The sequence below is a fragment of the Cheilinus undulatus genome, linkage group 12 (assembly GCF_018320785.1).
Source record: "Cheilinus undulatus linkage group 12, ASM1832078v1, whole genome shotgun sequence".
Classification (NCBI taxonomy): domain Eukaryota; kingdom Metazoa; phylum Chordata; class Actinopteri; order Labriformes; family Labridae; genus Cheilinus; species Cheilinus undulatus.
The window spans coordinates 44,349,439-44,375,966 of NC_054876.1; the positions used below are offsets into that span (position 1 = coordinate 44,349,439).

The 26,528-nt window shown below is 38.0% G+C and overlaps 1 protein-coding gene across 1 annotated transcript; it reads left to right on the forward strand.

Moving 5' to 3' along the window:
- The first annotated feature begins 36 nt into the window (after positions 1-36).
- On the forward strand, positions 37-24,538 carry si:dkey-183i3.6 (LAT2 domain-containing protein). The gene is made up of 12 exons (XM_041800885.1): positions 37-127; positions 10,636-10,740; positions 15,038-15,080; positions 16,684-16,727; positions 16,805-16,838; positions 19,139-19,173; positions 19,274-19,315; positions 20,602-20,632; positions 20,981-21,033; positions 21,140-21,184; positions 23,551-23,595; positions 24,306-24,538. Exons 1-12 carry the CDS (start codon positions 37-39, stop codon positions 24,344-24,346), a joined length of 609 nt encoding a protein of 202 aa, XP_041656819.1. The 3' UTR covers positions 24,347-24,538.
- The last annotated feature ends 1,990 nt before the right edge of the window (positions 24,539-26,528 follow it).

Sequence of the window (26,528 nt, forward strand, 5' to 3'; positions counted from 1 at the left end):
GTAGATGTGTATCTCAGGGAGGTCTTAGCGTGCCGGATGTGGTGGGCTGTTGAAAGAGGAAGCACAGCGCTTTCTGCTGCCTTTGTCAAAAAACTGAAGAAGAATGAGGACAGACGGACCACTGAAGGTAAAACACAGAAACATTTCTGATAAAAGGTTGTCTGTTTGTGAGATGAAGCATCAGATTAACTGTAAGTAATGACTGATTTATCTGAAAAAGCATTTGTTCATAGGACGCTATCTGAGGGGCATTTAAAAAGTCATGACTGTAACATGAGCTGAAGGAACAAATAACTGTAAATTGTGTGAGTGTTTGAGGAAGGAAAACTTTTAGCACAGTTTTATTTTCAAGGATTGTTGTCTCTGTCAACACAGATACCCAGAAACAAGCAGCTGAGAGTCACTATTACTGTAAAAGAAGTAGTCATCAAAAATAGAACTCATACTTTGCATAATTATGACATAATAAGAGACAGCATACTTCTGCTTAGGGGCATGATTATGGTCATTTTTTAGTGTTGTTTTCAGTTATGACTCAAAGACTGCACATTTCAAACATTTAAACATGATTTACAGCTGTAGATTAAACTAAACAACCTTACTGAAACCATTTTAACATTTTCTTTGCCCTAACAAGCTAAAACAAGCATCCCTGTTAACTTTAATAGACAGTTAAGTCCTTAGAGGTGATTCTAAGAGTTAAAAAATAAAAAATTATGTATTTATTTTTTAAAGGATCTTTCCATTCCAGCTTTATTGGAGTGTCAATTGTTTATTTCTTACACAAATTTGCCTTTTAATTCCAAACTGAACCTGGCTTAGAGCCTACCTTGGTATAAACATCAGCTTATTAATACTTTTTATGCAAATTTGATCAGTCTCCATGGCAACATAAGAGATAAACTATGTAATTTAATTACATTTTTTAAGTAATTAAACTATTTTTTTTCTCCCCGCAGTAACTTTTTGTAATTTATGAGCGATTTCTTCTTATCCAAAACGTTGCCGTTCTTCTCATTCTATTTCCTTGCCATTGCTCTGAAGTCTGCAGCAAAAACAAAGTTAATTTCAAAGGTAATGTGGAGGAATTTCTTATTTGATTGTTTTTTCTACATTTCCTTTGACTTATACCCTCAAGGTACTGTTAATAACTTAAAGCAATTATAATAAAAGCCACGTGTACGTCTGTTTGTCACTTAAATGCTCAATTTGCAATGGTAAGATATTGAACATAGTCGGATGTTTGACTTACAGCGGATGATTACCTGGTGTGTTTTTTTCACAATAGAGATAAATAAAAACGCACCTTATTACTCTGATTTATTTTAACAATAAGCTATTAGCCCTCTGTACAAATAGTTTAACTCTTGTGTATTTTTTATTTGGGCTAAGCCTACTGTGGAGTGTCTTTGTAGATTAAACTTAATCCAATCTGGACCCAGTTTCAGAGCATGATAGGACAAAGTCTCACTGGATTCTGTGTCTGATTATTCCTGCAAACTTCATTTGAACTCATTCATCCTCATGGAAAAATGCAAACATCTTGGTGTAATTTCTGACTCAAATTCGACTTTTATTAAAGACCATGACCACAGCAAGAACAATAAAACCCTTCATATCTCTCTTTAAAAAGATGGTCAAAATCCTGGACAGGAAATCGTTTAATTTCCGTGACCGCAGTATCATTAGTAAGAAGTTTAGTATTTTAAACTTTGACAGTTACCAAACATAAACTGTTGTCTGTCTTATCTTGAAAGTTTTAAACAGGCTTGCCCCCACCATTTATGATTTTATTCAAATAAAGAACAATAACAGAATAAATACCAGAGCACAAACCAGAGGAGAACGCAATGTACCGAGGCACAGAACAGTGTTAATGTTGACGGCGATTTTTCATTTTAGTCTTTGTCTTTAGATTAAATGTCTTTTAGGTTTAGTTCCATTTAAGTCATTTCTACCCTTTTTAGTTTCAGTTGACAAAAACTCTAAAACATTTCAGTCTAGTTTTGTCCATAAAAAGTCCTCACATTTTAGTCTACTTTTAGACCAAGCATTTATTCTCTTGCCTAAATCTGATACCAAATCTTGGTTGTGTTGTCTATGCACCCTGTCAAACCTGGGGTCCCTGCTTTCTACAGCTAAGAGGTAGAATACACACAGATTTACCCACACTGGAGAACTACCATGGATTTTGAATGTCTGACAAAAAGTACATTACATTTTAGTCTAGATTGAGTCATCTTGATGAAAACTAAACTAACTTTTTGTCAGTTTTAGTCATCACAGATCTATTTTTGTCAGTCTTAGTCTAGTCTTTGTCATTGAAAAAAGTCTGTTGACGAACATTTTTACACTGGCACAGAACAGAAAGTAGTCAGAAGGTGGCACCTATTACAGGCGCACACTCATGGAACAGATTACCAACACACATCAGAGATTGTGGCAACTATGTAATGTTTATAAAGAAACTCAAATGGTTAAAAATAAACCAGTCATGCTCTCATTCATAATGCGAGTCCTCTTATGATCTTGGTTCTATTAGACCATTCAGCTGCCTTTAACACTACTGATCACGTAGGCCATACGCTGATGATACTCAGCTTTATTTTTCATTTAAACCTAATCACCTCAATAATCTCTCTGTATTCCACAACCGTCTTTCCTCCGTTAACTGGACGTCTCAAAGTTTTCTCAATCTCAACCCGGATAAAACTGACATTCTTGTAATCGGCCCCGACAATTTTTATAAGGTCAGCCACAACATGGGAGCCCTGGCCGCCAATATCAAGTGCCAAGAATCTCAGTGTTGTATCCGATCATTTTAAATGTTTTTGCATCTCTGCAAATTTAACTCAAATTGTAAAGTCTCCTACGAGACCAAACCTGAAACAACCTGACAAATCTACGCTTATTGATTTAATCCTGACAAACGCTCCTCACAAATTTGAAGCCACTGCTGTTTTTGCGAATGACGTCAGCGATCACTGCGTAATTGCTGCTGTGAGAAACACAAAGCTTCCAAAGCATACGCCACGTATTTAATCAAGCGATATTTTAAACATTTCTGTGAGCAAGCTTTTTTCTATGATCTTTATTTATGTGACTGGGAGAAGGTATATTTGATTCCTGATCCTGACATGGCTTTCTCTTATTTTAAATCATTATTCTTAGCCGTTGTTAATAAGCATGCTCCTCTCAGGAAATTTAGGGTTAAAGGGCGTGACAACCCCTGGTTCTCAGATAAACTCTCTTATCTCGTTCATAAACGAAATGTTGCGTGGGCAGCTGCAAGAAAATCTAAATCTGAGTCAGACTGGACATATTTTAGACAATTAAGAAATAAATGTACCCTTTTATCTGCAAAGCTAAATCTGAGTTTTATGTAAATCAGATGACTGAAAATGTATCTGATTCCTCTAAGTTTTGGAGGACAGTTCAGAGCTTGACCTCTGCTGCTGGACAAAATTCTGTCCTGCCACAGATGATAAAGCTAGGAACTGAGACCATAACAGACAAAAAGAAAATTCTCAATGTGTTAAATGAACATTTAGTGTCCTCTGGCCTGCTTTTTGACAGCCAAAAACACCAGCATCTCCCTGAAACCTCTTCAAATTCTGGAGATGGGTCTCTTAATTTAGATTTTAATTTAATTCCTTTTAATGTTAATGATGTTTTTAATGAATTAAAAATGCTGGATCTTAAGAAATCAGCTGGTCCTGATGGCCTAGACCCATACTTTTAAAAAATTGCTGCTGAAATTGTTTCTGAGCCTTTGACTTATATTTTCAACCTGACACTGGAAAATGGTACAATACCAGAGATTTGGAAAGCTGCTTTTGTCACTCCAGTTTTGAAAGCTGGTGATCCCTCTAGCCCAAATAACTATAGACCAATTTCTAAACTGTCAGTTTTAGCAAAAGTGCTTGAAGGGTTGATCTATAACCAGTTAAAGGGATTTCTGTTACAAAATGGCATTTTAAAGTCTGGATTCAGAAAGAAACACAATACAGTCACTGCTGCTACAAAGGTGTTAAATGATATAAATGCCATTGACTCTAAAGAACATTGTGTTGCACTTTTACTAGATTTATCAAAGGTCTTTGATACCGTTAACCACTCTGTCCTATTACAGAAGCTGGCTGATATTGGGTTCTCCCCAGCAGCACTGAAATGGTTTGTAAATTATTTAAGTGGTAGAAGACAAAGCGTTAAATCTGATGGTCAGTTATCTAGCTTTCTAAATGTTCAAAATGGTGTCCCAGAAGGATCAATATTGGGCCCAATTTTATTTATTATTTACATAAACAAGTTGTGTGAATGTTACTGAGGCAGTTTCATTTCTATGCAGACGATACAGTCATGTATGCATCGTCCTCTTCCTTTGAAAGTGTGACTGACAGACTACAGGCGGCCTTTAATGTTGTCCAGAGAAACCTCTGTGACCTAAGACTCAACAAGACCAAAATGATGTGCTTCTCACGGTCTAAATCACAAGTCCAAGGCAGCGCTCAGATTTTTTCCTTAAACAATGAGGCAATTGAATGTGTTGAAATATAGAAGTACCTCGGCTTTTTGTTAGAAGAGAATCTGTCTTTTAACCATCATATTGATTGTCTTGTAAAGAAACTGAGGGTGAAACTGGGTTTCTTCTATCGAAACAAACGTTGTTTTTCTTTTGTTGCAAGGAAGAGACTCGTTCAAGCAACATTTCTGTCTGTAATGGATTATGGTGATGTTCTTTACATGCATGCTACCTCATCCTCTCTGAAATTGTTGGACTCAGTCTACCATGCTGCCTTGCGATTTATCACTGATCTGGGTTTTCAGACCCATCATTGTGTTCTATATGAGAAACTTCGTTGGTCGTCCTTATACAATAGAAGGATGGCACATTGGTAAACCTTTCTTTATAAGGCTGTTTTACATGAATTACCTTCTTATCTTTGTTCCTTACTGACTCCAGTAGCTTTAATCTTTGTTCTCATGGACTCATCATGTATGATATTCCTCGCACTCGCTCTGTCTTTGGTCAAAGAGCGTTTAATGTTTTTGCTCCATCGTCTTGGTCAGAGTTACAGGGTCATCTTAAACTTGAGCGTTGTGTTAGTTTAGGAGATTTCAAAACTAGAGTTAGGGAACATTTGAACCAGTGTGTGCACGTTTTTCTGCTGAAAGCTGCTGATTTGTTAATTTAAGTAACCTATGTTCTAAGTCCTGTTTTAATGTCATATATGTGAAACTTATCATGCTGCTGTCTTGTCCAGGACTCCCTTGTAAAAGAGATTTTTATATCTCAATGGGAATAAATCCTGGTTAAATAAAGGTTAAATAAATAAATAAATAAATTTTAAACTCTGACTCAGGTAACTAAACTAGTCCAGTCTTCCTTCTTTCAGCTTAGAAATATCACAAAAATTAAACCCATACCAACAGCAAAACATACTGAAATTAATCCACGCTCTGTGTTTTTCCTGGTTAGATTATTGTAAACTTCTCATCTCTGGCATCGCTCAGTCTTTCATTTCACGCCTTCACTCTGTACAAAATGCAGCAGCTAGGTTATTAACACACACTAGTCATCATTTGCACATCACTCCGGTTCTTGCATCTCTGCATTGGCTTCCAGTAACTTTAAGGATCAAGTTCCAAATTGTATTAATTACATACAAGGCCCTGCACGGCCAAGCTCCTACATATAAAAGTGAATTACTGAGCCGTAATTCTAGCAGTCACCAGGTCTGATCATCTGATCAGGGTCTTCTGGCAGTCCCTTGTTCATATTTTAAATCCAGAGTTTATGCTTTTGAAATGGCCGCCCCCTAAACTTTGGAACAGCCTTCCTGCTGAATCTGTAGTTTCTTTTAAAAAGCTGCTAAAAATCTAATTTTTATACCTTAGCGGTTTTATTTGTGTATGTACTTGTGTTTGTAATTGAACCTATGTTGGTTGTGTTATTTATTGTGGGTATATTTGTTATTTTTGGCACTTTTACGATTTGTGAAGCACTTTGCGTGTTTTAAAAAGCGCTATATAAGTAAAGTTTGTTGTATTATTATCATGATGCTGACTGCAGAGTGCTTTGGTGTATCCTGTATTTAAATAGATTTCCGTATGTGTGTGTGTTGTTTGTTGTGCATAAATTGTGTCATCCTGTTTGATTAAGTGCGTATTTCTGTGTACTGTCTCATAAACTGTGCCCTGTAATTTTAAATCTGTTCATGTTTTTAATGTGATTGCTTGCCTCAGAACAGATGAAATTTAGCTATTGTGCTTATTATGCATATTTACATTGACGCATATTGTGTAAAATAATTTTGCTCTTTTACATCAAATTTATTGCCATTGTACCGCATTTGCATGACATGTTTTCTATTGTATTTGGTCAAAAATCAACATTTTTGATTTCTTTTGTGATAGAAGAAGTATCTGATGGCAGATACTCTTGATCAAACTTTTCTGTTCTTTGGGTCTGTCAGCATTAATGCATTAGTGCATTAATCGTGTTGATTAAGGTCCATAATTAGTGCATTATTTCAAAGAAAAAAAAAATCATTAATCACAAACTTTATTGCCCCTTTGGTTAAGCCACATCAGCGTCTCCCTGCAGTTATAATGATGTATGAAGCCATGTTTATCTGCAGGAGGAAAAGAGAAAAATTACAGAGGATGATGTGCTTGAGGGTAACTGAGAAGTTCAACCAAGGAAACGTTTACTTTCCAGTAAAATCATGACACAAGACATAAAACTAAAACCACACCGAGTTTCAAAACAACTCCAGCCACATTCAGAGTGGAAATCAGAGACCTGAATGTGTGGCAGGACTGAGACATGTTCAGCACAGTTACACTTTAAACCATTTCTGTGAAGCTTTTGCTGTATGCAGGTCATTGTCTTGCTGGAAAATAAATCTTCTTTTGCAGACTGAATAAGATTGTCCTCCAGGATTTTCTTATATTTTACGCATTAATTTTACCTTCTAACTTTACAAGCCTTCCAGGGCCATCTGCTGAGAAGCCTCCCCACAGCATGATGCTGCTACCTCTGTGCTTCACAGTGTGTTTGTGGTGATGTGCAGTGTTTAGTGTCTTGTCTGACTGCCTAAAAGCTCCATTTTAGTGTTGTCATACCAAAGAATTTTCCTCCACTTGAGCATAGAGTCTCCCACATGCCTTTTGGTGAACTTTAGTGAGATTTTATAGGACTTTTCTTCAACAGTGTCTTTCTCTTTGCCACTCTCCCATAAAGCTTTGACTGGTGAAGAACCCGGCCAACAGTTGTTATCTACAGAGTCTCTCCATCTCAGCTGCTGAAGCTTGGAACTCCTTCAGAGTAGTCATAGGTGTCATGGTGGCCTCTCTCACTAGACTGCTTTTGTGAGGACAGTCTGATCTAGGCAGGTTTACACATGTGACATATTCCCTCCATTTCTTGATGATGGATTAAACTAAACTCTAGGAGATGTTCAGTGCCTCTTCTCAATAACCTAATAACCGCTACATCACCTATATTGGGGTCGTAGCTAACATAGCTTTGTTAGCTTCAGCAGCATTAGCTTTATAAGCTTTGTTACCTATGTAGGTTATATAGCTAATGTAGCATTGTTAGCTTCAGCAACACTACCTACATAAGCTAGCTTACCTATGTAGGTAACATGGCTAGCCTAGCTTCATTGGCCTCGGGTTAGTTTGCTATGTAATCTACATAAACTACATTGGTGAGACAGCTAATGTAGCTTTTTTAGCTTCAGCAATGTTAGCTATGTAAGCTACGTTACCTTGGTAGCTTATGTAGCTAATGTATTTTCATCAGCTTTAGTCCTAGCTACCTTAGCTGCATTAGAATGTTTTTATGGAGCATGTTTTTTTTCCCTATAAACTGTTTACTTGGCTTTATTAAAGGTTTTGTAATCTGTTTTTTCGCTGACCGCTGAAGTCAGCCCTACATATGGGTCTGTATGTGACTGACTGACTCTACTTTCAGATCCATACACACAGAGTCAGGCCATAAGCAGGATTCAGTTGTACTGAAAGCCATCGGTAATGGCTGCCTCCACTGCAGAACAAAAACAACTCTAAAAGCTTTTCATGTTTTGAAAGGTGTTTTTGCCCTACTGACAACCTGCTTTGGCATGACTTTGTGATAGTTACAGGGAAAGGGTTACTTCTTATGTGAATGCTTATGTGCAATGGCTGCTAGTGGAATGTTTAGCTCAGAATTAGCCACAGTGGCACGTCAGAACTGGACATTTCTTTATTAGAACAAGCACTGTGCGCGACACCGAAAGCTTTCCGTGATAAAAAAGGTGTTTTTGGTCTTCTGCTGACCTGCTTTGGCATGACAATGAGATTGTTATGGGGAAAGTGTTAGTTGTTGCGAGTGGTTGTACACAATGGCTGCTAGTGGAATGATTAGCTTGGACTTAGCCACAGCAGCGGTTTGGTCAGGACTGGACAACGTCTCTATTAAAACAAGGGCAGGGGGGAAAACAGAAAGATTTTTGTGACAGAAAAGATGTTTTTGCTCTTTTCCCACTCTGTTGCACGGGTTTTTGATCATTATGATGGGGTTTTCCAGTGTATCTAGGGCTGCTGCTGTGGTAGCCGTTAGCTCATATGTAGCTGTAGGAAAGCGGCAGTTTAATCGGAACTGGACTGCAAAGAATCACACTGAAAGCTTGTCTTGGCAGAGAAGTTGTTATTGCACGTCTCCCAACAGCTTTGGTATCAATTTTATATGAAGCAATGCCACTAAGGATCTAAGGCAATGGTGGCCTGCATAAGAGTAGCGTATGTGCAAAATGTCATTTGCCACTCTGATGTCCATCTTGAATTTGACAGACAAAATGTTCCTCCAACCACCTTCTGAAGATTTTCAGAAAATTCCTGCCCCTCCCAAATGCTTTCTTTGGGAGCTTTCTCCAAGGATTGTGAAATATATTCAGTCAATCTGGCGTGTCAGGTTTGCTGTTTCCTGCTGACAGGGCTTTATGTTGTAAACTTTAAAGGGATACTTCAACATTTTGGCAAATTTGCCCATTGCCATAATCCCTATAGTCTTAGTAATAGGTTCGTTACCTTTAGTTGTCCGTGCAAGCTATTCTTAGATCGGCGCTGCCGAGTTCAGAGCTGCTGTGCCAGCTCAATGGAGTCTTACAGTATTCCAGCTTTCCCTCATCAACCTCATCAAATACACAATCCAACAACTCCAAAACGCTCTCATGGACAAGTTGTGACCTGCACATTCACCATGCTATGAAATAATAAAGTATAATTATGTAACATTACGACACAAGCAGCAAATACTCTGAACTATTTCTTGAGTAAACCACTGGGCGGAATGACACAGTGCAGCAGCCATGTCTGGAGTGTAGTTCCGGCTTTGTATTAACTTTAAAACATCTCCGTATCGTAAAGTTCCATTATTATTTCATAGTGTGGTGAATGTACAGGTCACAACTTGTCCATGAGAGCGTTTTGGAGTTGTTGGATTGTGCATTTGATGAGGTTGATGAGGGAAAGCCGGAATGCCATAAGACACCATAGTGTTAGCTGAGCAGCTCCTATCTCTGCACCATCGATCTAAGAATAACTTGCACGGACAACTAAAGGTAACAAACCTATTACTAAGACTATAGGGATTATGGCAATGGGCAAATTTGCCAAAATGTTGAAGTATCCCTTTAAGGGTCCTTCAGTTCTGAACCCACAGACATTAGGGACAGCGTAATTACACATCCCAAAAACTAATTACTCTGCCATAACACACAGTTCACTCAGGCATTTCAACAGGCATACCAGATAGCTGCAGTCAGCAATGTACTAGGTTTTAACCTAGTCTTGTTTCAGATGAACTGACGGTTGCATTTTGAAAGTCAAAGGCCACAGCCGCCTCTAATTTTGAGGTTTCAGTACCACATACAATATCATGTTGCTGCTTGACAAACCACTGTACTTTCACTGTCTGCCAGATGTGTAGACCTATCTTACAAAGGCAGATAACTGCCAGTTTCTAGTTCTATGTGGATTTACTTCTTAAACTCAGTATCAAAAAATTCAAAGAGGGTTTCTTCTCTTTCTGTTTGGCTTATTTCAAATACACTGACCAAATATGCAAGGTAACAGTCGAGGGTGGGGTCACTCTTGAACTTTAAACACTGAATGTTACATTTGCTCGCATTCAACTTTCCAAATTAAACATCTGACTCTATAACAGACCAGAACGTCTCAAACACCTTTATAAAAGCAGCTCCTGTGTCAAATATAAACAGATGCCAGTGACTTAAAGACTATTTTAAAGGTGTGGTTAAGGTTCTTGTCTAAAATATTTTACTTCTCTATTTGGTGCATGCTATTCCTCTAAATGCCTCCGTACCTGAGCGCAGGCTTTAGCCCTTTGTTTCAGTTTTGCTACGGCCAACCACATCCTCTGGTTCTCTTTGTCTATATGTTAAGAATAAAACAGCAGCTTGAGCCATGACGGTCTGAACAACTGCTGATTGTTGACCAGAAAACCTCACGGTACAATCTCAGCTCTGTTTGCATGTCTAATAAAGACATTTTTACATTTGGTTTGATTACTGAAGACTTTGAGGTCTACCTAAAGTTAACGTTTGTGTCTTTTGTGTTTCGTTTCAGGTATGATAGGAAACTCCAGTGTGCTGTCTGCAGTCCTGACTGTTGTGTCAGTGCTGTCGCTGAGTCTGCTCGCTCTTTTCTGTGTGAGATGCAAAAAGAAACCAAGTAAGTTCAACTACAACCGGAAAAAATATACAGAAATATAACTTTTTCCAGGGGTTTCTGTTTTCTTTTTGGGGGCTCATGGACTAAAAGGTTTGGGAATCCCTAGAAGGTACTTACAGTTGAAACCAGAAGTTTACATACACTATATAAAAAGGCACATAAACTTTTTTTTCTCACCGTCTAACATCAAATCAGATTAAACTTTTTCTGTTTTTGGTCAATTAGGATTACCAAAATTATTTCTATTTGCTAAATGCCAGAATAATGAGAGAGATCATTTTTTAGACATTTTTTTTTATAATTTTCTTGAGAGTCAGAAGTTTACATACATTTCATTAGTATTTGGTAGCATTGCCTTTAAACTGTATGACTTGGGGCAAATGTTTTGGATATGCTTCTACAAGCTTCTCACAATAGCTTGCAGGAATTTTGGCCCCTTCCTCCTGGCAGAACTGGTGTAACTGAGCCAAGTTTGTGGGCCGCCTTGCTCGCACATGCCTTTTCAGCTCTGCCCATAGATTTTCAATGGGATTGAGATTAGGGCTTTGTGATGGCCACTCCAAAACATTGACTTTGTTATCCTTAAGCCACTTTGTAACCAGTTTGGCAGTATGCTTAGGGTCATTGTCCATTTGGAAAACCCATTTGCGCCCAAGCTTGAACTTCCTGGCTGATGTCTTGAGATGTTGCTTCAGTATTTCCACATAATGTTCTTTCCTAATGATGCCATCTATTTTGTGAAGTGCACCAGTCCCTCCTGCAGCAAAACAACCCCATAACATGATGCTGCCACCCCCTTGTTTCACAGTTGGGATGGTGTTCTCAGGCTTGCAAGCTTCCCCCTTTTTTCTCCAAATGTAACAATGGTCATTATGGCCAAAAAGTTCAATTTTAGTTTCGTCAGACCACAGAACATGTCTCCAAAAATTAAAGTCTTTGTCCCTGCGTGCATTTGCAAACTGTAATCTGGCTTTCTTATGTTTCTTTTGGAGTAATGGCTTCTTCCTGGGAGAGTGGCCTTTCAGCCCATGTGGGTACAGGACTCGTTTGACTGTTGATAATGACACACTCTTACCAGCTTCAGCCAGCATCTTCACAAGGTCTTTTGCTTTTGTTCTTGGGTTGAGATGCACTTTTCGGACCAAAGCACGTTCATCTCTGGGACACAGAACCCGTCTCCTTCCTGAGCGGTATGATGGCTGGACATCCCCATGGTGTTTATACTTGCGTATAGTTGTTTGAACAGATGAACGTGGCACCTTCAGGCCTCTGGAAATGACACCCAAGGATGAACCAGACTTGTGCAAGTCCACAATTCTCTTCCTGATATCTTGGCTGATTTCTTTTGATTTTCCCATGATGTTACACAAAGAAGCAGTGTGTTTCAGGTGTGCCTTAAAATACATCTACAGGTGTGCCTCTAATTAACTCAAATGTTGTCAATAAACCTATCAGAGGCTTCCAAAGACATGACATCATCATCTGGGCTTTCCCAATTTTTTTAAAGGCATAGTAATCTTAGCGTATGTAAACTTCTGACTCTCAAGAAAATAATTTAAATAATGTCTATAAAATGATCTCTCTCATTATTCTGGCATTTAGTAAATAGAAACAATTTTGGTAATCCTAACTGACCAAAAACAGGAAAAGTTTAATCTGATTAAATGTTAGACAGTGAGAAAAAAAAGGTATTGTGCCTTTTTATATAGTGTATGTAAACTTCTGGTTTCAACTGTAGTAGAATTTATCCGCCACAGCAGATTCCAATCTATGGGTTCAAAGCTGAGGTGCACAGCCCTGTGGACAGGTATAGTGGCTCCTCATAATTCAACAAATTTTTATTAGCGTCACTAGCCGGATGTTGCGTACTTTCACAGCTCACAAACAAAAACTTCACCACCAGAATTTCACCCCTATTCTTTCCTTGTTTTGCTGCAACTATAGCATACACTTCAGCCAGCTGAAGATTTCTGCCATACTCCATGTTTGTTTTTTGTTAACTGAAGTCACATCTGATCACGAGTTTCTGTGAGATCTTATGCCTGGGGAAAATTATTTGAAACTGTTCTTATATCAGTGGTCTCCAACATTCTTAAAATCTTAAAAACTGTTCACTGGGTCCATGTATGCCCCATTAGGAATGTTTTGCTTATCAGACAGGTATTTGCACAATTTTCAAGCAACTTTAATCACAAATTTAGATTTAGATTAGAATCTAATTGCTCTCATACTGTCCTAATCATTCTAAAATATAACATAACATGATGAAAATCAATATTTTTCACTTTTGTGTACTAAAAATTGAGAATTTAGTCTTACTTCAGGCAGTCCATGGTGTCAAGCACTGGCATTTCATTGAGATCAGCTGATCTCACACATGACATCTGCTGTGGGTTGCACCAGCTGTGTTTAAGTTCAAACGTAGCCTAGTTTGAACATAAGTTCTTACGACGGAGTTTACGCTCTCCTAACATTTAAGGTGAAACAGGCTGCAGCTGATCATTAGTTGACTGCCGCTGATTCACGCTTAGCTTACTGCTGACTATGCCACCATGTCTCATCTACTCTGGCCTGCTGGCTGCTCCCTCTGCAACCTGCTTTTAAAACCCTCCTCCTCCCCAGCTCCTCCTTTATGCCTCATCTGACTTAATCAATGTCCCTCTGTTGTCATCGATGCCTGCTCTGAGCTTTTTCCTTCTTCTTTCCCTGCGTTGTAGACTTTCCTTGTGGGCACAGGAAAAACAGGAACGCTTTAGGATGGGAATTTATTGTAAAAGTTTAGAATAAGAACTATTCATGTAAAAAAAAAACAGAGCAAAAATGTGTGGTACCAGATATATTAACAAAAATACAGTTGATGATGTACAATATAATGGTGCAAATATTTCATACTGTGTATTATGTTATATTGTGTTGTATATAAGCTCTAAGAATCAAGAATCAGCCTGTGGCTCCTTTTCCTGCGTGTTCCTCCCTTACTCTTTCATCCCTGTTTCTGACTCGATCCCCTGTAGATAAAGTGCTAAAATGCCCCAAAATACATCTTAAAAAAAAAAAAAAAGCTGTACAGCTGTGCAGGATGTCTGTGGGTAAGTTAAAGCAGTGTTTTTCAACTTTTCGAGGCTGGTAAATGCCAAAAATGTCACAAAATGACACATTACCAGTTCAGCTACTTACAGGTACATCTCAGAAAATTAGAATATCATGAAAAAGTTCAATATTTTTTGTCACTCATTTCAGAAAGTGAAACCGATATAATATATAGACCCATTACACATAGAGTGAAATATTTCAAGCCTTTATTTCTTGAAATGTTGATGATTATGGCTTACAGATAATGAAAACCCAAAATTCAGTGTCTTCAGTGTCTCGTAATATTACAACTTTTTTCTCGTAAATTACGATTTTTTTTCTCATAATATTATGACTTTAATCTCGTAATACTCTGACTTTATTCTCGTAATGTCAAATATATATATATATATATATATATATATTTTTTTCTCTTCGTGTGGCCCTAATACTCTGTCGTACGTCGCCACTGTTTAGCATGCATCACTAGTTCTGTTGTCCTAAATTAATGAGGTAATTACTGCGCTCCCTACTGCCACCCACTGGCATGGAGGAGTATTACTCTAACCAGTTACCACATTGCTGGCACAGGCGCTGAACCATTATATGCAGTGACTAAATAATATATTTTTTGAACCTATTAAGTAAGATTGAATAATTTCCTATGGCACACCTGGCGATCTCTCACGATACAGCAGTGTGCCGCAGCCCAGTGGTTAAAAATCACTGGGTAAAGTACGAACACCTTCCTCTATTAAATGCTGATTATATTGGTGATTAATGTATTTATACATTTTATGAGTTTTTAGTTTATTAATTGGTCTAAACTGATGTTTAATGCTGAAGTCCCTTCAGTGGACATGTAAGTCTCAGGCTCTTAGTAAATCATGATTTATTCACGGTGTGAGCTATTACTTATTTAATTTACCATACATTTTTTATGATGTACAAATCTGTTCATTTTTAATGTACATAAGGGAGATGGATTTAAATGAACTAACCGCAGGTGATGGGGCAGGTTTTCTCAGAGGATACTGAGGTCTGTTCCTGTGCCAAGAAGCTGTCAAAATGTAGCAGGGCTGATAGTAAACAAACGTTCCTTGGTTTCTAGGTTTAACTTTTTTAAATCATCAATACTAGGAGTGGCATCTTCCAGGAGCAACATCATTCAAGGTGCTGAAAACTGACATCACACTTATATTTCACTGCTTTGTGTTTGTTGCAGAGACCATTCACGAAGAGCATCAAATCTACAACCCACAGACATTGTGAGTATGTTAAATATAAATGTTCTCCTTATTATCAAGCAGCGTTTCTCAAAGTGGAACTAACAATGAATCTACGCCAGACATCACAACGACGAAAACAAAGACAAGAAAATATGAGTCATACTTGGCCCTCGGCTGTTTTACCTTTATGATGATGGGTTTCAAAGACAGAGTGACACTCTTTTACCACAAACCTGCAGATGATTGCTTTCTCTGTGTATACACATCTATGTTTGTGCACTGATGTGTACAGTCAACATATTTTCCTCTGCCAAAGGAGGGCTCAGCACACAGAGTTTAGAAAACACTGCTATAAAGACAGAAACAGCTTATTTAAAAAAGAAAAAAAAAAGGTTATAAATACAACCCTAATTCCAAAACATCTGGGGCGCTGTGAAATGTACATAAAGCCCTGCGTTTGACTGCCGACCAGTCTAGGGTGTACCCCGCCTCTTGCCCAATGACAGCTGGGATAGGCTCCAGAAACACAGGTGTCCTCTCAGGGCCAAAGCTCATTTAAAATGACTGAGGCAAAATGGAAAACTGTTCTGTAGTCAAAATTATCCAAAACTGGAAATCACGGATGTTGTGTCCTGCAGGAGACGGACCATCCAGCTTGTTCTCCTGGCTCAGTTCTAAAGCCTGCATCTCTGATGGTATGGGGTCGCATTAGTGCCTATGGTGTGGGCAGCTCACACATCTGGAAAGGAACTATCAATGTTGACAAGTAGAAGTTTTAGAGCAACATATGCTCCCATCCAGACAACGTCTCTTTCAGGAAAGACCTTGACTATTTCAGCGAGACAATGCTAAACCACATACCACATCCATCACAACAGCATGGCTTCACAGGAGAAGAGTCTGAGTGATAAACTGGCCTGGCTGCAGTCCAGAATTTTCACCAGTGGGAACATTTAGTGTAGCATAAGATTAAAAAATCCAGCAAAGACGAACCAGGACGTTGAGCAGCTAGCATCCTATACCAGACAAGAATGGGACAACATTCCTCTCCCAAAATTCCAGCAGCTGGTCTCCTTACTTTACCACTGACATTTGTTAAAGAAGGGAGGATGTTACACAGTGGTATCATGACTCTGTCCCTTCTTTTTTGAGACGTGTTGCTGCCATCAAATTCAAAATGAGTTCATATTTTTCATGAAATGCTAAAATGTTTCAGTTTCAACATTGATGTATTGTTTACGTTCTATTGTGATAAAAATGTGGGTTTTTAATATTTGAAAATCATTTTACTCTATTTTTATTTACATTTTACACAGCATCCCAACTTTTTGGAACTTAGGTTATAATGGAGGCAAATTTCTATGTTTAAGGTGAAATTATTTCTTAATTGCATGTTCTAGAGATTTCTTGGTTTGCCTTAGATATGAGAGCTTGATCAAAACCATGACTTTTATAGTTTAAGAATACTGAATTTGAACTCTTGGCTCCTATAACTCCATCTGTCTACATTTCTTAGTTGTAGGAGCCAATAAGGGCTGTGCGTTAGGGTGGGTAGTATTTACAGAGCCTGTTGAATGTAGTGACGCTGCAGCAGCTAATTAGGTTTTTCCTCGTTTTTATGAAATACTGTTGTTTTTCACAGTCAGCGTGCGGGGAGCAGGTTTGCTGTGACACGATCCAAAACAGGTCTGTGAGCCTACTCTTATTTGCTCAGTTTTAAAATCAAATCTTTTATTAACTTTTAAAAAACTTTTTTTCTCCAGTCACAAGAGCCAATCAGATGACTAAAACCCCTGAGTACGTACACTTTACAGCACAAATCCACAAATCAGACATCCTGTGTTTAAAATACAAAACTGATAGCATCATTTTGGCTTCACAATATAGAACAAATGTTTTACTTCACTGATCGATTGATTAGTTTGATCAGTCCAGACCATACTGACACTTTAAAGCTGTATTGACCCTTTCTTGATTTCTTAATTTTTGCATATTTGACACTTTAATGTTTCAGATCATCAAACTAATTTCAAAATTGGAAGATAAGCCCAGTAAAAATGATGGTTTTTAATGATATTTTTATTTTTAAGGGGAAAAAACCATCCAAACCTGCCTGCGGTTCTATCTGAAAAAATAAATAAGTCATTGCCTCCTGTAATAACAGGTTGTGCCATCCTTGGCAGCAACAACTGCAAGCGTGTGTTAATTGTCAATGAGTCTTTCACATCATTGTGGAGGAATTTTGGCCCACTCTTCTATGCAGAATTGTTTTAATTCAGCCACACTGGAGGGTTTTCCAGCATGAAGGCCTGTTTAAGGTTGTGCCACAGCATAGCAATCTGATTTAAGTCTGGACTTTGACTAGGCCACTCCAAAACCTTCATTTTGTTTTTTTTAAGCCATTCAGAGATGGACTTTCTGGGGTGTTTTGGATCATTTTTCTGGTGCATAACCCAAGTGCTCTTGAGCTTAAGATCATGAACTGATGTCCAGACATTCTCCTTCAGGATTTTCTGGTGGTGAGCAGAATTTTTGGTTCTGGACCATCACACTACCACCACTATGTTTGACTGTTGGTATAATGTTCTTATGAAATGCTGTGTTAGTTTAACTCCTGAAGTAATGGGACGCACACCTTCCAAAAGGGTTCAACTTTTGTAAGGTCAGAATATTTTCCCAAAAGTCTTGGGGATCATCAGGATGTTTTTTTGTCAAATGTGAGCTGAGACTTTCTATTCTTTTTGGTCAGCAGTGACTTTGGTCTTGTAACTCTCCAATTATGCCATTTTTTTTTTTTTTTACCAGTCTTTTTCTGATTGTTGAATCATGAACTCTGACCTTAACTGAGGCCAGTGAGGCCTGCAGGTCTTTGGATGTCATTCTGGGCTCTTTTGTGACCTCCTGGATAAGCCGTTGTTGCTCTCTTGGAGTCATTTTGGTAGGCCGGACCAGTGTTAATTTCGTTGACCAAAACTATGACTAAAAATGTTCATTGACCTATTTTTCCATGACAAAAACTAGACTAAGACTAACAAAAATAGATCTGTGATGACTAAAAGTGACAAAAAGTTAGTTTAGTTTTCATCAAGACGACTAAAACTACACTAAGATATAATTTAGTTTTTGTCAGACATTCATAATCTGTGATATTTCTCTACTGTGGGTAAATCTGTCAAAAAACAATGCATCTGTATCTCTTCTGTGTCTCAGCTGTAGAAAGCAGGGACCCCAGGTTTGGCAGGGTGCAGAGAACACACTACCATGATTTGGTACCAGATTTAGACAAGAGAATAAATGCTTGGACTAAAAGTAAAGACTAAAATATGAGGACTTTTTATGGACAAAACTACACTGAAATGTTTTGAGCTTTCATCGACTAAAACGAGACAAAAACTAAAAGAATAGAAATGACTAAAATGTGACTAAAACTAAAATGCATTTCATTTAAAGACTAAAACTAAGAGTAAAATTAAAGATAGCTGCCAAAATTAACACCGGGCCAGACACTCCTGGGAAGGCTCATCACTGCTCCAAGTTTTCTCCATTTGTGCATAATGGCTCTTAGTATGGTTTGCTCACTCTCAAAGCCTTAGAAATGGCTTTGTAACCCTTTCCAGAATGATTGATGTCAATGATTTTCTTTCTATACTTGAATTTCTGTTGATGGCGCTATGCTGTGTTGCTTTTAGTCTACTTCACTTTGTCAGACAGGTTTTATTTAGGGGGTTTCTGGATTCAACAGGTCTGGCAGTAATCAGGCCTCGGTGTGGATGGTGAAACTGAATTAAGCTTTGCAGATAATGTTGTTAATAACTAGTTAGTCATGATTTAACAAGGAAGACAATGCCTTTGTCCACATAGGGCTACATAGGTTTGGATTAATAAATAAAATCACTCAAAATGCATTTTGTATTTTTATCTTTATCTAATATTAAAATTTGTTTGATGATCTGAAACATTTAAGTGTGACAAACGTGCAAAAATAAAAATTCAGGAAGGGGGCATACCTTCCCACAACACTGTAAGACAGATACTGAGCTCTGTTAGTGAGTCTAAGAGTTGTTTTTAAATTCTAAAATTGTTTTATTTTTTTTCAGTGATACTGGTGAACAGTTTGAGGAATTTACAGCTGGTAAGCTTATTTGTTGTTTTGGAGTTTACAGATTTTAGTCTTATTTACATGAATATGATGAGTCAAAAGAGGATAAAGTTAAAATCAAAATCTTTTGCAGAATCAACTGATGGTCCATCAGACTATATGAATATCATCGATGGTAAGTTAACAAAACTACACTGTAACCAACAATAATTGACCTGAAACGCCAACACATCTGGAAAACCTTCAATACTAAACGTTTGGGAAAAGGCAGAGGATTTAAAAAAAAAACTTGGTGCTCTGATTGGATGAATGTTCTATCTGTCACATCTTTATGGGCCAATCAGAGCAACAAAACACGTGACGTAGCTGCGAATGAGGTGTGCTACACAGCTACCAAGAAATAACGCTAACCATGGTGACTGAGGACATGTCAATACACAACTTTTGGCGTTTTTTGAAAAAAAAGAAACAACTCAATGCTGTTATTTTTTAAAACTTACGCTTTAGCAGCATCCACGGTAATGTCTCCAACCATAATTGCACTGGCCTCTTGGTGCTGCTTGCATAAAGTCACGACTAGGGCTGTCATCAACCGAAGAAAAACCTGGTCGACTAAAATCGCACCAGATCATCAATTAATCGATTGGTCGTGGGACGGACCAAAAAAACCCCAAACAAACCCTTCTTGTTATTTCTACATCAAACTTATCAATGACAATGTAGTCAGGGCATTTAGGTGGTAATTGAAATTCAAAATGAACCCAAAATTACCTTAAAAATCTTAGGATTTTTGCAGTATACCACCTTATGTTGTAATTAAATAATAAACCTTTTTAACAAAATGTTGCCACACTGCTGACTTTTTCTAAATTTTGTCAATTAACGGAAAATGGAGTATAAACGAGCTTCACGGGCTTTACTCTCCTCTAAGGTGGGAGGGTTCTAGTGACATTGTTTTGACTTTCTGGGTATTTAACCTGTAATTAATTACCCTTAAAGGCACGGGTAAATTATATTTGAAGTTGCATATATAGTAATTCTTTTTGTAAATTATATTTCTTGACACTAGATAACTGAAAAAATAAAAACACATGACGTCTCACTGCTCACCCCTGCAAATAATAGATTCTTCCAATTAAAGTAGTACGTGCAATTATTCGACCAATTGGATTTTGGTCGGACATGAGGTCATTGACCAATTAATCGACCAATGGACGTGAGGCTGTCAGCCCTAGTCACGACTACACCACGCCTGAAAGTACTGCCCCTCGTCGCTGATTGGTCCTGTCACTCTCTAACTGGGCCCATACGGTTCAGATGGGAGCTTTGCAAGATGGATTCGCCAGTGAGAAACATGGAAACTGGCGTATCCATCTGCTTTGCAAGGTTAAACAATAATATGATTTTAACAGTATTATTGTTCTATTGGTGATGTTAATGTTTGTTATTGTTTTACTCCAGCTTTCACAGGAACAGCTGAACATACGTATGTGTAAGTATTTCAGGTGTTTCTAATATTCTCATGACTAACAGAATGAAAAGAGTGTGATGCTAACTATTTTTGATATGTTCATTTTCACATTGCATGACATTAATTTAGTATATTAGTCAGCTTAGGACCTAAAACTTTAGCTTGAATTTAACAAACTAAAAGGTAAAAACTCCCTGACTGTAGTGATGTGTTTTATTAACTCATTTATAAACCTATGTAAGTTTTTACAAAAGATCTCTGTGCGATTTTAGAAATCTTTTTAACAGGAATTAAGGATTGCTAATAACGGATTCCCCCTGGTTTAAAACAAGACAAAGTATAAAAATATTCTACTTGTGTGTTTGACAGAGCTCCACTCCCGGTGGCGGTGTATGCAAATGATGAGAGGAACGAACAGACTGGTAACTTCAACACTGATGACAATTTCTACAAGTTCCTCAATATTTAAGAAGTTTTTAAGAACTGAAATGTATTGTGATATTTCCTCCACCTGTTTTGTTGTCAAAGGTTCCAATCTGGATCCAGGCGACTACGAAAACATCCAGAAAGACGGTATGCTTTAACATTATTCATGTCATTGTTGCAAAAGTTTAGAGCAAATTTTAACGCTCAGAGAGATTTTGGGCTCAGATCGAACTTTCCACAGAAACCTGCCTTTGCTCTAAGAACTGCCTCCATGTGCTCAAACGTCTGCTTGCTCTCAAATCTTGACTTGCTTCTTCAAATTTCCTGCTCTTGTGGTCAAAACATTCTCCTCTCATTCAGCTTGCTTCTGCTTTTTTGTTGAAAAGCTAATCGGATTTTTCTTTGTGCCCAAAACTTTCTCTATGTGTGCTCAGAATTCCCACAAAACCTTTTCTCTGCACTCGTACGAAAAATTATCTTTACACATTGCCTCTGTCTGTGGGCTCACCTAAACCTTACTCTGCTCTGCACACAAACAACTCTATGTGTTTGAAACTTACTGCACCGTTGCAAACTTTCTCTAAGCATGTCTGAAACTTACTGCACTGTTGCAAACTTTCTCTAAGCATGTCTGAAACTTCCAGTGTGCATGAGACCTTGTGTGTACAAAACTTTCACTGCACAAATATAAAACTTTGTCTGTGCATGCACAAAACTTGGTGAAACATCCTTCGTGCACTTTGTCCTCTATGTGCGTAATAACCTTTCTAAATGCAAATTTACCTTTCTCTCTGTACTTACAAAACTTCTATGAACCTGAAAGAAACTTTCTCATAACCTTAAGAAACTTTGTTTGTACCCACACGAAACTTTTCCTGTGCACATATAATTAGAGCCATTTCACTTATTTTGTTTGATTATTGTTATTATTATTAATAATATTATGTTAGATCCTTGAAATGATTAATGAAATTAAGTTTAAGTCTAACTTTGAACGTGTTTTACAAAGTGCCCTTCCTCCCAGGAAATGATATAGAGGAGCGAGGGACAGGTGTGAGAAGTTGCTAATAAGACAGCGGAGAGCCATACTGTTTTTGGACCGCTCGCTCTCTTTTTTGTTAATTTTCGTTGCTTTAAGCCCAATTGGGCTCAAGTTTAAGTTAGTGTGGGCGATATATGAGTAAGATCAATAAACCTGTGACAAACAGGAAAGCAGTGAGTCTTTAATTGGAGCGCGTCAGGACTGCAGGTCTCCCCTGCATGAAGAAGGGCCGCTGCCCATGGAAACGCCACCACACATATAATTATCTCCGTAAGTGCATGAACATTTCTCTGTATGCATACAAAGCTTTCTCTGGTCGCGTAAAAAAACTTAGCCTGTTCCTATAATAAACATTCCCTGTGCCCTTTAAAACTTTACCTGTTCCTGTAAGAAACTTTCTCTGTTCCTGTAAGAAACTTACCCAGAACCCAAAAACTTCCCTGTTCCCTAAAAAACTTTCTCTGTTTCTGTTAGAAACTTTACCTGTTCTCTAAAAAACTTTCTCTGTTTCTGTTCGAAACTTTCCCTGTTCCCTAAAAAACTTGCCTTGTTCCCATAAGAAACTTTTCGTGCTTCCATAAAAAACTTTCCCTGTACCCTAAAAAACTTGCCCTGTACCCCTAAAAAATGTTCCTTTTTTTTCCGGAATAAACTTTCCTGTACCCTTAAAAAACAAACTTGCCCTGTACCCTTAAAAAATGTTCCCTTTTTCTGGCATAAACTTTCCTGAACCCTTAAAAACATTTCCTTTTCCCAGAATAAACTTCCTTCCCAAAAAACACTCCTTGTACCCTTAAAAATTTTTCCCTAAACCCTTAAAAAATGTTCCCTTTTCCCAGAATAAACCTTTCCTTTACCCTAAAAAAACATCCTGTTCCTGTAAAAAACTTTCCTGTGCCCTAAATAAACTTTCCCTGTTTCCATACAAAATTATTCCTGTATCCTGAAAAACTTTACCTGTTCCCATAAGAAACTTTCAGTGCACATATAATACTCTTGGTAAGTGTGCGAAGCTTTCTCTGTGGACATGCGAAACTTTACGGGAATGTACATAGCATAATCTGTTCACATGAAACTGTTTTTGTACAAAATTCATTCGATATTTCGTTGTGTGGGCATGTAACTTTCTCTTCCCACATGCGGAACTTTCTGTGTGCGCATAAAACTTTGTGTGTACAGAACTTTATCTACGCACAAGTTTCTCTGTACCTGTACAAACTTTACCTGTGCATGCACAAAACTACCTCTTTCTCTGTTCCACACTTTGTATGTATGCTTAAAAAAAAAAACTTTTTAGCAGCTTTTAATAAAAAGGTCAATGACTACTCTGAGCCTAAAATCGTTCAGTCTAGCTCTGAAAACATGAGCACTTGTCTTTGAGTTTAGCGACACTAAAGGCTCCATAAGCTATCCAAATCTGATTGAGCAGGAAAGGACTTTTTGTTTAAACATTTTGTCCGTTTTTCTCCAGACGACGACTATGAAAACTCAGAGTTCCTGAAAAAGCAGGAGGATGGTGAGGGTTGAATTTGTTGTTTATTTCTCTAAAAGGTGGATCCTGTGTGTGTTTCTGTATCTTTTAACCCGAGCAGAGGAAATAAACTGCAGCAGGGCTTTAACTTACAGTTGAAAATATTTCTATTTCTACTCAAGGAATCGATGATTATCAATATCAATTATCAATTTGTTGCCTTGTCCAAGATTCTCTGTCACATTTTGATTAAATCCATTTTGTTGGATTATGGAAAAATAGGCCCCAGGAGATGGTAGTGGACATTTTTTCATACTTTAACATTTAAAGGGTGAAGTGATCAGGAAAAATCCTAAATTAGCAGATGCTGTGGATCACTGTTAGTTACAGACCTCAACTCAATTCAAAGAAATGTAAGGCATGTTAATAAAAAAGGAAAACAAGGAAAACTTAAATCTGTGAAAGAAAGATTAATCATTTGAGACTGAATTTAACTGAAGTAATTCACATTATTCAAGGGTGCATTTTATTTTAAGGAGACAAATTCAAAGTGGAAAACAAATATTGGTGAATAACAGATATCCTGAGAGTAAACGGCTTGTTTTAAAAGTGTAACAATGCTGGAGCTGAATTGATCAATGATTGTTGGAGTTGGGATAAGATTTTATTTTGGGGTAGCTGCTGTCAATTATGTAAAGTTTTCATTAACACTTCTGATCAATTCTAACCCTTTGTTTGTCCTCTTTTTTGCACAGAAGAGCCAGATTATGTGAATGAGAACGGTGACTGCTCCTGATGTGAACATGAGCCCACGCTCAGAGCTCTCTGTGTAAAACTGACAAAAAACTTTTATCATTCATTTCTAATTTCATGTGAGATGTGCTATGAAGTGGAAAACAGTGAACACATTGCTTATGGACAAGACTGCCATCTAGTGGTAAAAAATAAATATATAATGCATTTAACAAATAAAGGGACTGACTTCTGAGTGTGTTTTCTGGTGATTGCTTTGTGCATTTTGGATCTAAATAAAAAGGAAAATGAAAATTGTTTAGTATGTATTTTGAGAATCAAGTTAAATGACTTCAGACAATGAAACTAAACCAGTTAACCAAATGTCTGTGACTAAAGGCTCTGCACATGGGCTACAACCTAACTGACAGTCTTATGAATTGTCCCTGAAATATCATTTTAATTGAAAACAGCAAAAAGGCAACATATCAAATATTCAGCCTCAAAACTGAACATCCCAACTTTTTCGAATTTTAGGTTGTACAAGTTGTATTTTTTGAGGAGGCTTTTTGCTTTTATTTGGATATGACAGTTGAAGAGAGAGGAAACACACTATATGGACAGAAGTATTTATCCACACCTGTTAATAATTGAATTCAGAGGTTTCAATCATACCTGTTGCCACAGGTGTGTAAAAGCAAACACCTAGCCATGCAGTGTCCATTTACAAACATTTGTAGTCCTAAAGGGGTCGTTCTGAAAAGTTTACCGACTTCAAGCGTGGCACAGTGATGGTTTGAGAAATCTCATCCCTGCTTGATATTCAACAGTCAACTATTAAACAGTAGAAGCATTTAGAAACAACAGGACCTCAGCCACAAAGCAGATGATCGCGTGAAATCACAGAATTGGGTCCACGGTGCATAAAGGTCACCAACTCTCTGCTGATTCCATAGCTGAAGAGCTCTGAACTTCCACTGGCATTGATGTAACCACTAAAACTGTGCAGTGGGTTTCCATCGCTGAGCAGCTGCATGTTAGCCTCACATCACCAACTCCAATGTCGGATGGATTGGCGTAAAGCACAACGACACTGGACTGTGGAGCAGTGGAAACATTCTCTGTGGAGATGAATCACGCTTCTCTGTTTGGCAGTCAGAGGGGTGAGTCTGGATTTGTAGGAGGCTGGTAGAACATTACCTGCCTGACTGCACCAATGGTGAGGTTTGGTGGAGGAGGGATAATAGTATGGGGCTGTTTTTCAGGTTTCGGCTAAGCCTCTCATCTCCAGTGAAGGCCAGTCTTAAAGGGGACATATTTTACCCTTTTAAGACAAGTGTATGTTGGTCTCAGAGGTCCCCAAAACATGCCTGTGAAGTCTGTTGCTGAAAAAACACTCCAGTATTGGATTTTTGCATGTCTGAAAACCCCTCTGTTTCAGCCCTGCTCAGAACGAGCTGTTTCTGTGTCTGTGGCTTTAAATGTTACTGAGCTGCCTGACTCCGCCCCTGACCACACCCCTCCCAGGAAATGGATGTGGCACTCCTGAAGTTACAACGTTATTAAACAGACTTTTAACCAAAGTTAAGGACCTTGCCCAAAGGCCCAAACTGTACTTGGAGTATGCACTGACTGGGACTTGAACCATCAATCTCCCAGACAAAAGTCAGCAGGGTAACCCACTGAGCTTTCCAGCATCTCAGCAATTCTTGGGGGGATTGTGGACAGGCCAGGGGCCCATTTTCTTTTGCTTGAAAAGCCTGAAAAAGTGATTTGGACAATGCTATACTTCCAACTTTGTGGCAGCAGTTTAAGGTAGGCCCTTTCCTATTCCAGCATGACTGTGCCCCAGTAAAAAAAAAAAAACAAGCACTATTAAGGCATAGTCTGAGGAGTTGAGTGTGGAAGAATCTGACTGAATAGCATAGAGCCCTGACTTCAACCCCATCATTTTTTTTTTAATAAATATTTTTTTTATTGGGGTTATCTCTTTGTGACAAACAAGGCATCACAAAAATAATGAACAGTCTGACAAATGCACCAACTCCTCACAGGTGCAAAATGAATAAAAACTAAAATAATATCAGTTAATAAACACTTAAGCAAAGACATACATATAATCACATATGGTGTGTATCTATGCATACAACTTCAACCCCATCAAGCTCATAGATTGCAAGCCAGGCCTTCTCGTTCAACATCAGTGCCTGACTTCATAAATGCTCTACAGAATGAATGGGTGAAAT